The 13,737-nt window shown below is 42.6% G+C and overlaps 1 protein-coding gene across 3 annotated transcripts in view; it reads right to left on the bottom strand.

The window, feature by feature from the left end:
- The window catches only part of LOC121586914 (semaphorin-4A), a 49,069-nt gene extending 40,151 nt beyond the window's left edge, over positions 1-8,918 (bottom strand). The window contains exons 1-2 of one of the 3 annotated variants that reach the window (XM_041903966.2): positions 8,634-8,918; positions 313-565 (exon numbers count right to left, since the gene is read on the bottom strand). In XM_041903966.2, the coding sequence (XP_041759900.1) occupies positions 313-409 (97 nt within the window). In that variant the 5' untranslated portion in view covers positions 410-565; positions 8,634-8,918. The remainder of the gene's footprint in view (positions 1-312; positions 566-8,633) is intronic. The other 2 variants (XM_041903967.2, XM_041903968.2) reach the window with 2 other exon arrangements.
- Between the last annotated feature and the right edge of the window lie 4,819 nt (positions 8,919-13,737).

The raw sequence follows: 13,737 nt of genomic DNA, 5'->3' as shown, positions 1-13,737 counted from the left end.
GAGTATAGGAGCATTGTTAAATTGGACAAGCAAATGTCTGTGGATTGTGCGGGTCTCTCCAGCCCAAGCAGGGCATGATAGACAAGCATTTAAACCAAGAGTGTCTTTCTTATCTGTTCTTAAGTAAAAAATAAATCCATAACTAGACAGTCACTGGAGCATATCACAGCTGCAAAGTACTTTGCTTTAAGCGAGTGTCACTTTATTTCAAGACAGTGAGACTAAATGAAAGCACTGAAATGTATCACTGGATTTCAAAGTTCATATTCACAATCGAGGAGCTAACAAGACCATAAAAAGTGTTTGACTTACCCATAGGAAAGGAGACCCGGGGGGTCAGCCTGGCCACACATGTACGCATAACCCCTAGAATTACCACGAGGATAAAGAGTAGGCGTTGGTGTTCCATGACGACCCAAAGAGGAGGGAGAGCAAAATCAATGCTTGGGAGCTAGCGTCTGGCGAAAAGTTTCCGGTGCTCGTCTGTGTCAAAGACTGGGTCTGTGGGGGGAGCACTGAGGCAAAAGCCACTTCCTCTGGTCTCTGGAGCCAGCCGTCATCGCATCTGAAGGAGAGAGAAAAACAGCGAGAGAGAGATGGAGTCAGAGGAGGGAGGGTCAGAGAAGAGCAGTACACCCTTGGCACTGGGGGGGGTAGAGGCCACTTCCTCCAACACAGATCATAAGTACGCATCATAAGGCACCATCAACCCGATGGGTTCTATAGTGAGTGATCACTTCATGTGACAGAGTTAAAATGAAATGGTGTGACCCAGAAAAACATGTCCAAATCAGTCGTCACCAGTCTGCATGGGATATCCCTGAATTACTTCATGGACTAGTATATTTAATCTACAAGTAGGCAATGCCAACACAGGCTGTTCAGGGGAAAACGTTACTAGAAACCTCATGGAATAACCCAAATTACATAAATGATTCATGCAATACGAAATACAGTAATGTTGGTTACAACTAGAGAAACGCCTGAAACTGATTTGACTTAACTATCACTTTGAAATTCTATTTAATATAAGGAACATCATGGAGGTTCAGTGACAAATACAGATAAGACCTACTCTAGGTTGAAATGACTGCTACTCACAACAAGATGAACCTTTTGATAAAGGGAAAGGTATTACCAACAATTTCATTGATATCTATCGTGCAAGGTAATTAGGGCCCCAAAAACATCCATTTTATTTTTTGACTAATTCCATTTTGTTTTCCCCAAATTCCCTTTTCTCCATTTAGTTTTTCCAGGTTCCAGATTTGTCCCTGTATTCAGGTTTTTGCTCTTAAAATCATACTTTGTTAATAGAAAAACAACAAAATTGGATGTCCGAAGTCAGGGTTACCCAACTGGCAGCGATTTTATTTGGCCCCCCAAGTTTGAGCATTTTTTGTTTTACTGTTCAAAATTTTGGAAAGCTGTTCCAAAGTATTCCCACGAAAAATAGAGATATATACTGAACAAAAATATAAACGCAACATGCAACAATTTCAAAGATTTTACTGAGTTACAGTTCATATAAGGAAATCAGTCAATTGTAATTAATTAGGTCCTTATCTATGGATTTCACATGACTGGGCAGGTGCGCAGCAATGGGTGGGCCTGGGAGGGTATAGGGCTACCCAATTGGGAGCCAGGCCCACCCACTGGGGAGCCAGGCCCAGCCAATCAGAACGAGTTTTCCCCCACTTTATTACAGACAGAAATACCCCTCAGCACCCCCCTCTCAGACAATCCCACAGATTAAGAAGCCGGATGTGGTGGTCCTGGGTTGGCGTGGTCTGCGGTTGTGAGGCCGGTTGGACGAACTGCCAAATTCTCTAACACGACGGAGGCAGCTTATGGTAGAGAAATGAACATTCAATTCTCTGGCAACAGCTCTGGTGGACATTCCTGCAGTCAGCATGCCAATTGCACGCTCCCTCCAAACTTGAGACATCTGTGGCATTGTGTTGTGTGACAAAACTGCACATTTTAGAGGGGCCTGTTATTGTCCCCAGCACAAGGTGCACCTGTGTAATGATCAGCTTCTTGATATGCCACACCTGTCACATGGATGGATTATCTTAGCAAAGGAGAAATGCTCACTAACAGGGAAGTAAACCAATTTGTACACGAAATGAAAGAAATAAGCTTTTTGTGCGTATGGAACATTTCTGAGACCTTTTATTTCAGCTCATAAAACATGAGTCCAACACTTCACATGTTGCGTTTGTATTTTTGTTCATTTACATTTTAGTCATTTAGCAGACGCTCTTATCCAGAGCAACTTACAGTTAGTGAGTGCATACATTTTTCATACTGCTCAGTTTTCTCCTATCACAGCCATTCAACTCTGTAACTGTTTTATAGTCACCATTGGCGTCATGGTGAAATCCCTGAGCAGTTTCCTTCCTCTCCGGCAACCGAGTTAGGAAGGACGCCTGTATCTTTGTAGCGACTGGGTGCATCGATACATTATCCAAAGTGTAATTAATAATTTCACCATGCTCAAAGGGATATTCAATGTCTGCCTTTAAAATAATAACAACCAATAGGTGCCCTTCTTTGTGAGGCATTGGAAAACCTCCCTGGTCTGTGTGGTTGAATCTGCGTTCGATATTCACTGTTTGACTGAGGGACCTTACAATTATCTGTATGTGTGGGGTACAGAGATGAGGTAGTCGTTCAAAAATCATGCTAAAACACCATTATTGCACACAGTAAGTCCATGCACTTATTTAGACTTGCCATAATAAAAGGGGTTGAATACTTGACTCAAGACATTTCAGCTTTTCATTTTTTATAAATTTGTAAATATTTTGAATAACATAATTCCACTTTGACATTACGGGGTATTGTGTGTAGGCAAGTGAAAACAAATCTCAATTTAATCTATTTTAAATTCAGGCTGTAACAACAAAATGTGGAAAAGTCAAGGGGTGTGAATACTTTCTGAAGGCACTGTATAAGCCTTCCACAACCATAAGACCCACTAATAATGTAATTATTTTATCAAAATACATTGAACAAAAATAAAACTCAACATGCAACAATTTCAAAGATTTTACTGAATTACAGTTCATAAGGAAATCTGTCAATTAAAATAAATTAATTAGGCCCTAATCTATGGACTTCACATGACTGGGAATACAGATAAACATATGTTGGTCACAGATACCTTTAAAAAAAAAGGTAGGGGTGTGGATCAGAAAACCAGACAGTATTTGGTGTGGCCACCATTTGCCTCATGCAGCGCGACATCTCTTTCACATAAAGTTGATCAGGCTGTTGATTGTGGCCTGTGGAATGTTGTCCCACTCCTCAATGGCTGTGCAAAGTTGCTGGACATTGGCGGGAACTAGAACACATTGTTGTACACTTCGATCCAGAGCATGCCAAACATGCTCAATGGGTGATATGTCTGGTGAGTATGTAGGCCATGGAAGAACTGGGACAATCCAGGAATTGTGTAGAGATCCTTGCAACATAGGGCCGTGCATTATCAAGCTGAAACATGGCGGCAGATGAATGGCACAACAACGGGCCTCAGGATCTTGTTACGGCCACCATGGGGCACTCTGTTCACAATATTGACATCAGCAAACTGCTCACCCACACAATGTCATACACGCTGTCTGCCATCTGCCCGGTACAGTTGAAACCAGGATTCATCCGTGAAGCGCACACTTCTCCAGCGTGCCAGTGGCCATTGAAGGTGAGCATTTGCCCACTGAAGTTGGTTACGACGCCAAACTGCAGTCAGGTCAAGACCTTGATGAGGACGACAAGCACGCAGATGAGCTTCCCTGAGACAGTTTCTAACAGTTTGTGCAGAAAGTATTCGGTTGAGCAAACCCCCAGTTTCATCAGCTGTCCAGGTGGCTGGTCTCAGACGATCTCGCGGTTGAAGAGGCTGGATATGGAGGTCCTGGCTGGCGTGGTTACACGTGGTCTGCGGTTGTGAGGCCGGTTGGACGTACTACCAAATTCTCTAAAATGACATTGCTGTGTAAGTCTGAATTGGGGCTAGACAGAACTTTCTCTTTAAATAAAAAAACATTTTGCATGCAGCTTTCCCAAATCCACAAATCAGTCAAAACAAAACGATGCAAAACAGAGCCACCAAAACAACAAAGGGATTAGGCGAATAAGCAAAGCAAACAGACAAGCTTTTCTGTGTGAGAACTGCTTCATATTAAGAATGTGAGTTGAGTCAACAGCTTCACAGCTACAATAGTTCATATGGTTATAATGTAAAAATGTGTAGGCTAAAACCATCGAAGTTCTGGCCTGGTATAATCTGAGACAAAATTGAGGACTAGGGTTATATGAAAACATCACTAGGACTCATTGTAGTAGGGGTAACCCCAGCTACAAAGAAAGAGGAGAGGACAAGAAAGAGAAGACTCGCCTTTGTCCAAGCCAGAGTACACATATGACATCGAGAGAGAGGGACAGAGAGAGAGAGGAAAATCTCCTGGGATGGCTCAGCGAAAGCTTTGATCCCCTAGGCCCCTGTGGGGTTACCATGACTACAGCAGATCTGACCAGCCCGGAGCATAAAGTGGCGAGGAGGAGGAGCTCTGCGGACATGAAGTAATTTAGCCATTGGCGCTCTGAAGTTGCTATTTTCTCAAGTTCTCATGTCAATTAACTTGTGCCATTCCTGGATTACTCATTATACTAATAAAGTCAGATTTAAATCAACAAATACGATAGTCAGTTTAAAAAAGGGTACGGGTACAACACTGTGTACATATCTGGCTGTGTTGGCAAAATCACTACATATCCCATCGAGCCAAGCGGTAAGAGGCTACCCGTTGCTACAGTTCCAAGAAAAGACAAATGTCCAGCTAACCTTACAACAATGGATCTCAAAACCGAACTTGGATTTGTGTTAAGTAGCAATGATATCCTTCGCCGCCGTTGTCTCACGACACAACAGATAGCTCAAACCAGTCATGACTATTTATTCAACAAAACAACAAATCATTAAATTTTCTTTCCTGCGAATTAACTAGCAATGGAGTTTTCAAGTGGAGGGTGCAGTATTTATGACGTTTGGCAATGAAAACTAGCATAGTTCAGTTAGCCAGCTAGTTTAGCCAGGGAAAACAAGCTTGGCACAGGATATAGCTGGGCGCACATGCGCACTAGACTAATTCAGGACACAGATTATAGTTTTTATGCCCTGATATCTGGAGCTGGCGGCGAGAAGTTTGATTAAACAATTCAGAGACAAACGAATACGTCAGATGACAAATATTTAAGGAGAGCGAATCGATATACAGCTGTAAATGTTAATAGTAAAACAAAGCTTAAAAAGATGTTTAAGTGAACCTGAATACAGAAAATAAATGGCGAAGTCGCTTCCGTACATAGTAGACTACTCCTCCTCCTCACCACTCTATTACCAGGTCTGACGAGGGGTTTGGGGTTTTAGTTGAGTGTGAGGGTATGCATGCATTGATGCGTGTGTGTCTAGCTGAGGTTGAGTGTGTGTTTATCTGCATGTCTGATTGCGTGTATTGGTGTGTGTGCCTGCTTCTGCGTGTATGTGAATGAGCATGAACGCATGCTGCACGACTGTGCTTTTCCAAGAACAAGCCAATTAACTAGGCTGCAACAGCTCACTGCCCCACTCCCCCTGAGACTGCCTGGTGACATCAGTGTGCGAATGAATCATACAAAAGCCTCTCTTCAATAGACATAAACCACTAGATACCTGCACTTCTGCCCACCACGCACCTTCATCTGCTTTCACATATTACTCACTGACTCATGATATGAGGATCTGAGGGAAAAGCCCCCCATTTATGAACAATACAGTCAGACGAAAGGGTTGGACAATACAAGATACCATACAAGATGATTGTGCTGTGCAGGCTTTGGTTTCAAGAGCCGTGGAGATCCTCCTCCAAGGACAGAAGAAGGCTTGGGCGATACACCGTATACCGGGTTTTTCAAAATACAGACAGTATGATTTTCAATACCGTAAAAAAAACAATTATATATACACACACACTATAGATACAAAAGTATGTGGATACCCCTTCAAATTAGTGGATTCAGCTATTTCAGCCACACCCATCGCTGACAGGTGTATAAAATCGAGCACACAGACATGCAATCTCCATAGACAAACATTGGCAGTAGAATGGCCTTACTGAAGAGCTCAGTGACTCAATGTGGCACCGTCATAGGATGCCACCTTTCCAACAAGTCAGTTCGTCAAATTTCTGTCCTGCTAGAGCTGCCCTGGTCAACTGTAAGTGCTGTTATTGTGAAGTGGAAACGTCTAGGAGCAACAACGGCTCAGCCGCGAAGTGGTAGGCCACACAAGCTCACAGAACGGGACCGCCAAGTGCTGAAGAGTGTAAAAACCGTCTGTCCTCGGTCGCAACACTCACTACCGAGCTCCAAACTGCCTCTGGAAGCAACGTCAGCACAATAACTGTTCGTCAGGAGCTTCATAAAATGGGTTTCCATGGCCGAGCAGCCGCACACAAGCCTAAGATCACCATGTGCAATGCCAAGTGTCAGCTGGAGTGGTGTAAAGCTCGCCGTTATTGGACTCTGGAGCAGTGGAAACGCATTCTCTGGAGTGATGAATCACGCTTTACCATCTGGCAGTCCGACTGACAAATCTGGGTTTGGCGGATGCCAGGAGAACGCTACCTGCCCGAATGCATAGTGACAACTAAAGTTTGGTGGAGGAGGAATAATGGTCTGGGGCTGTTTTTCATGGTTCGGGCTAGGCCCCTTAGTTCCAGTGAAGGGAAATCTTAACGCTACAGCATACAATTACATTCTAGAAGATTCTGTGCTTCCAACTTTGTGGCAACAGTTTGGGGAAGGCTCGTTCCTGTTTCAGCATGACAATGCCGCCGTGCACAAAGCAAGGTCTACACAGAAATGGTTTGTTGAGATCGGTGTAGAAGAACTTGACTGGCCTGCACAGAGCCTTGACCTCAACCCCATCGAAAACATTTGGGATGAATTGGAACGCCGACTGCGAGCCAGGCCTAATCACTCAACATCAGTGCACGACCTCACTAATGCTTGTGGATGAATGGAAGCAAGTCCCCGCAGCAATGTTCCAACATCTAGTGGAAAGCCTTCCCAGACGAGTGGAGGCTGTTATAGCAGCAAAGGGGGAACCAACTCCATATTAATGCGCTTGATTTTGGAATGAGATGTTCGACAAGCAGGTGTCCACATACTTTTGGTCATGTAGCGTATATAAGTTGTGTAAAATAAATTATATCCAGCTCAGGGCTCCAGCTATGCATTTGGTTTACTAACTTGCTAGTTAAGAAGCTAGATGTCAAGATCAAGCTTCTTGGTTCCAGCAGAGACATGCAATCCCCTCCTGGATCAAGATCCCTGTTGCCTTTGTCATTGTGTGTCCCCCCCAAACTAAATAAATATGTATCTATTTTTTGTGAAATAGTGCCCCTTGTGTGCACATTCGGTAATACAGTATACCCTGGTATGGTACAGAAACGGTATGAAAATCTGGATACAACCCTAGACAGAATAAATTGTTTGTGTGCCTCTGATGCACACTCCAACCATCTATCCAATTTTCCACCCGAGTGGGGAAGAGCAGGACAACCCTCCCTCTCCCACAAAGACAGTCAGTCAATGACTTCCTTACGTGCCTTCGTATTTGCAGCCAAGCATGGCTTTCCTTTGGCATTAGATCATCTGTCACAGAATAACAATTAAAATCACTTTGTTACACAAATGTAGCCATTTCACGGGTTGGCCTATATTGCATGGATATTCTCCATCTCCGAGCAGCAGTGACAATGGAATCAGGAGGTAGACTCACGTTTGAGACATAGAGCGTAGACAATCCTAACCTACATTTTTAAGATGTTATTGACCCAGTCAAATAGTAGGCCTAACTGCGCATGATTGCAAATGAATAGACTGCAGTAACTGATGCGAATGTTTTATGTCTGATAAGGTTGGTCATCATTACAAAAACTGAAAAGTTTCACCATGCTGTATGAGTTTGGTTGGCCAACTTCGGTGGGCAAACAGATAACCAGGGCAAAGGTTATGCGCCAGTGAATATAGCTTATATTTCCACTGCTGATATTATTCGACACCCACAAACATTGAATTCCAGAGTGAACGGTGGAACTGAATTTCATAACATTAAAGTAACAAATCCAAGTACAAGAGAAATGGAAAACAATCACCACATTCCACTCCCATAACATTCCACAGTGCGAGTCAGCCACAGGGAAGCACGTGTTTTCCAAAGTTCATCCCATAATTGTTGCGTTCTCTCCATATACAGCACCCAGCGCGCAAAAGGCATTCAGAATCGTTTACAAAATACACGCGTACATTATCACAAATGTGCATCGGTTGTTTTGTTCCGTTACCATTTACAATGCAAATTCAAGAAACCTGTGAGGCTACCACGAGAGTAACGTTATGCTGGCTGTATTATGGGCTGTTTACAATCAAAACACTCACTGAAGAAAAAGCCGAGCTAGCTAAATTAGCAGGCTAACAACGTTACCTGTTTGTGCTGGTTGAAATATACTAAATGTAAAGTACATAGCTAGCCTAACGTGTTTTAGTAAAAACAAATTGAAAAAGTCTACTAAAAGCGTTCTTACCTACATCTCAAAGAGCAGAGAATAAGGTATCTTCACGGAATGCGTTTGTCCGTGTCTTTTCCCGGTGTTGTTCTATCCAGCGCACCCTTGCGTTCAGGTAGGCTGGATCGGATTGTTGTTGTAGTCTACGCAGCTCAGGTAGCAAGCTCTGCTCTCACTTCCGAACGAAATAAATTGTGCCCACAAGAAGAAAACGCTGACCGTAAACATTTGCTAATGGAGCTCCCAGTGAAAAAACGCCTGGCATGCCTCCTCCCATATAATTGTATGGCCCCGGCTCAGCAAAGTGAACACACCGTTGATCAACAGATTACCGTAGACTATCTCTTGTGATCAACAGGCGCCATCTATAGGAAGAAACCGGTAAGACTATAACCAAATATTGTATTATCCTCTGCTGCTGATATCAAAATATTATAGGCTATACAGACAAATCCACTTTGTTGCTTGTGGTCACATCATTACCTTTTCCCTTCATTACAATTAATTTTAACACATTTTTCTCAATGCCATTGTCAATTTATAGCCCATTCTATCTTTTACTGGCATCATCCACTACTAACAACTTCAGAGCATTCTGGCAGACATATTACTTGACTATCCATTTGTTCCACATATCCAGGTTTTTGGAAATAACAATGCCGATTATAATAGGTCTACTGTAGGATATATTTAAGCTATAATGCCCGAGGAGGTGTGGTATATGGCCAATATACCACGGCTAATGGCTGTTCTTACACAGGACACAACCCAGCCTACCACAAACCCCCGAGGTGCCTTATTGCTATTATAAACTGGTTACCAACGTAATTAGACCAGTAAATAGTACTTTTTTTGTCATACCCATGGTATATGGTCTGATATACCACGACTTTCAGCCAATCAGCATTCAGGACTCGAACCACACATCAGCATTCAGGGCTCAAACCACCAGGTTTAACACACCACCAGGTTTATAATTTGGAATAAGTAGGCCTAGCCAAATTGAATTGAACAAAACCTGATGGCCACTTGATATGCATAAAATTACAGAAAAGCATCTCACAGCCTAAGCTATTAATTACACAGCTTTTGTAAAACAGCCTTTTGGCCTATGCAAGTAAAAACCATTGGTTAGGCTCTTCACATATACCTTGCAGTCAAAACCACCTCTCAGATGATACCTGGATGATTGTAGCCTATAACATGCAAATAAATTACCTGGAAAAAGTTACATATTTTTTAGCCATTCATTTGTTTGATATATGCTGGACCAGCTTGCTGGATATAAAACAAAACTGAACTTGAACAGGATACATAAACCCACAACATCTGACTGCAACCCTGCACCTCAGAGCCCATTACAGGTGCAGACATGTAGATCAACAATCCGTTTTACCTGGTCAGGACTTGATCTTGCACCCTCCACAGAACTTCTCTTCAGTCGTTTTCTGGCAATTCTCTGGTGAAAATTCGAGAAAGCCCTTCCCTCAGCCTTCTTGTTGGGACGGTATACGGAAGGTCATTAAGGAAGGAACAAGAGAAACGCTTACTATAACAGACAATCATTTTCTCCTCGTGTCATTTAAACCAATTTGCCACCTCAGCCGCTATCTTGGATCGCCAGATGGGCGTTGCATGCCTATACCAGCGGCAATTTCGAACTAGGCAGTTTAACAACTGCTAAAACATATATCGCTGTATCAACGCTGAGAACCCCCCAACAAAAAAAAAAAAACTATTTATCTTTCGTCTCTCAGTGTTTCATAATTTCCCTTCAAATCACAAGAGGCTGAATGTATCTCAGAGGAGAAATCATCCGAGCGAGCAAAAAGCGCCCCTCTGGCTCTCTAGGTGTAGGCCGTCTATCTGATGCTGTCTGGTCCAAACGAGTATGACATTGTTGCCAACCGTAGCATTAAAGGCAAGGGAAGCCAGCGAGCATCTGGCCTCCCTCGACAAAAAAAGTCTAAAAAATTAGCTAAACTGTGAATGGTCCTGGAGCACCAAAAAAAAAGTGTCAAGAGAAGCCAGTTTGGATTTGGTGTCACTCCTATCAAATCCCATTGAGAGCATACCTCATTGACAGAAACAACTTGAATTGTTGCATCTAGTTGTGTTGTTGTCCTCCGGTAAATTGGCCCTTTCCTAAATTAGCCATTAATTCATACATTGTTGTGCCTCTGGCCTGAGAGGATGGAAGTTCAATATGTAGCTAGATGTAGAATGGTCTATAACTATGTCATACAGTACACGCTTTTATTTTTTGTTGTCTTAGGCTACCTGGCTAATGTTAACTAGTTAACGTTGCCCATGAATGGAAGTTAGGCTAGCGAGCAAGCATTTTAGCCAGGTAGCCTAAGACAACAAAAAATAAAAGCATGTACTGTATGACAGAGTTATAGACCGGTTTGTCAACACGAAAGAGAGGAGGATGGTGAGTCATCACGTTTTTCTACTTGCGCGAACGCACACACACACGCGCGCACAGAAATCAGAACCATGGACAGCCACATAATATTTAGCTTACCTTGATTGAACTAAATTGTTTTGTTTTTGGTATCTTTTAGTTGTCACTGTATTAGACTAAGCAGTGGTGATTTGATGATGTTGAAGTTGAAATGGTGCTGGAATAGTGGAGGCAGCACCTGTTTTCTTTGCGACCAGCGGTAACTCTCTGTGGTTCTAAATCAGTAGTTGTTTAGTGGTCCGAAAAGGTAATGTAACTGTCTGTTACTGTACGTGCGATATGCTTTGTGGACTTCACTGGACAGAGGTTGCTATCCGGTTTTGTGATAAAACAAAGGTGTGATTTAATTTATTCTGCCACTGTGTCTTCTTATTGTCTCGGCCTTTAGGCCTATATATCACAGTCGCAAGGCATATGAATTAACAGGTTATAGAGCAAACAACACAACTATCACAACACATAGGTTGTAATATGGCTTGCCCAGTGATTTTACCCACGCATCCCTACTGCGAATGTCCAATATAAAACAAATTTTACCTTGGTAGTTGACCATACCGAAATGTATTTAACAATGTACCCTGCAGCTTTACTTCCCATATCTGAATAGGTAGGTCATGAACACAGCGAGGAAAGGAGCTGGTAAGATGGCTAATAAGGGAAAATAGCCTAAGATTTTAGTCTTAGCAGCTACCTTGGAACAGCCCTTTGCACGAATGCCAATGTTTAAAGCCTCTGCAAGACTTAGCACAGTTTCCAAATATGCAAAATGATAGGTGAGTGTATTGACAGCTCCTACAGATATTGGTCTATAGCCTACACCTTATCTGACATGGTAAATAAACAGTGCATTTTGCCATAACACATTATTCAATAGGCCTGCAAATTCAAGCAATTATTACAATCTAAAAGTAAATACCCTGTTATTGTAGCTAAGTAGGCTGTTCATTTATGCATAGCCTAAATGTTTACCAAAAGAGGGCGTGCGCGCATTGGAGTTTGAACGCACTTGTTTGTGGCCATTGTGGGCCTTTATTGCATTAGATTGTCCCATGTAGCTCAGTTGGTAGAGCATGGCGCTTGCAACCGTTTAGAAACTACAGTACTTTCTGTACATAGTCCCCCCATTTTAGGGGAGCAAAAGTGTTGGGACAAATGTGTAATAAAAAGGGAAGTATTTGGTCCCATATTCATAACACGCAATGACTACATCAAATTTCTACAAATTTGTTGGATGCATTTGCTGTTTGTTTTGGTTGTGTTTCAGATTATTTTGTTCCCAATAAAAATGAATGGTAAATAATGTATTGTCATTTTGGAGTCACTTTTATTGCAAATACGAAAAGAATATGTTTCTAAACACTTTTATATTAATGGGGATGCTACCATGATTACGGATAATTCTGAACTAATGTTGAATAATGATGAGTGAGAAAGTTACCAATGCACAAATATCATACCCCCAATACATGCTAACCTCTCACCATTGCTCCTGTAAGTCGCTCTGGATAAGAGCGTCTGCTAAATGACTAAAATGTAAATGTAAATGTAAATAACAGGGGGAACATGGTCTCAGAGCATTTCGTATTATTCTGTATGTAAATCCAATAACAATTTTTAGTATGCTTTGTTACGCTTCCTGTGGTTACTTAAGACGGATGGTTACTTAAGGCAAAAACGAAAGTAACATGAATGTCTAGCAACCCAAAGGTTGCGAGTTCGAATCTCATCACGGACAACTTTAGCATTTTAGCTAATTAGCAACTTTTCAACTACTTACTACTTTTTAGCTACTTTGCAACTCCTTAGCATATACTTTCCTGCAACCCGCCTCACTCAATGTGGAACGGATTCTATTATTGACTTACCTTTTATCTAGAATCTCCATTTGAAACTAGCTAGCCAGCTAACTAGCTACTTGCTATTAGCAACAGCTAGCGGTATTTCACCCAGAACATTGGATTTTTTTCTGCAGGATTAATTTAATCATTGGATATTAATCACCGGATATTCGGCCAGTCTGCACAGCGCGGGATCGACCCAGAACATATCAGTTTTTCTGCCGGAATCACTGAATCACTGGACCTTTAACTCCGGATTCATCGCTACCAGCTAGCTGCAACAAAATGGACGCTGTGGTCTGGCTAATCATCCTGAGCTAGGCCCATCTCCCGGCTATCTACCTCTCTGTCAACCGGACGGGACCACCTAGTGTTGACACGGAGCCCCGCCGATCCTACACGACTGGTCTGCCGACGAAATCGTCTGATGTGGTTACGACGTCGACCACGAAGATTCCATCTGCTAGCCCCGGCCCGCTAGCACACGCTAGCCGTGGCCTCTTACTCGCTAGTGCTTTAGCAGCCTCCGAACTATCCTATTGCTGTTCACCGGACCTTATGATAACTCAGCTATACAGCTGATGTCTGCTGGACTGTTCCTTTTTACGGTACTACATCCTGTTTATGTTTAGCCTCAGCCCAAACATGGTTAGCTTATTGTTGTTTCGGTTATTTCTAATTGTACTATTTCACTGTAGATCCCCCAGCCCAGCTAAACCTGCCTTAGATAGCTCCTTTGTCCCACCCCCTATACACGCGGAGACCGACTCAATTGGTGCCTCTAGTGATACTATCTCTTTCATTGTTACCCAACGCT

This window comes from Coregonus clupeaformis, chromosome 17, assembly GCF_020615455.1.
Source record: "Coregonus clupeaformis isolate EN_2021a chromosome 17, ASM2061545v1, whole genome shotgun sequence".
Classification (NCBI taxonomy): Eukaryota; Metazoa; Chordata; class Actinopteri; order Salmoniformes; family Salmonidae; genus Coregonus; species Coregonus clupeaformis.
This window is presented reverse-complemented; position numbering and strand designations above follow the sequence as displayed.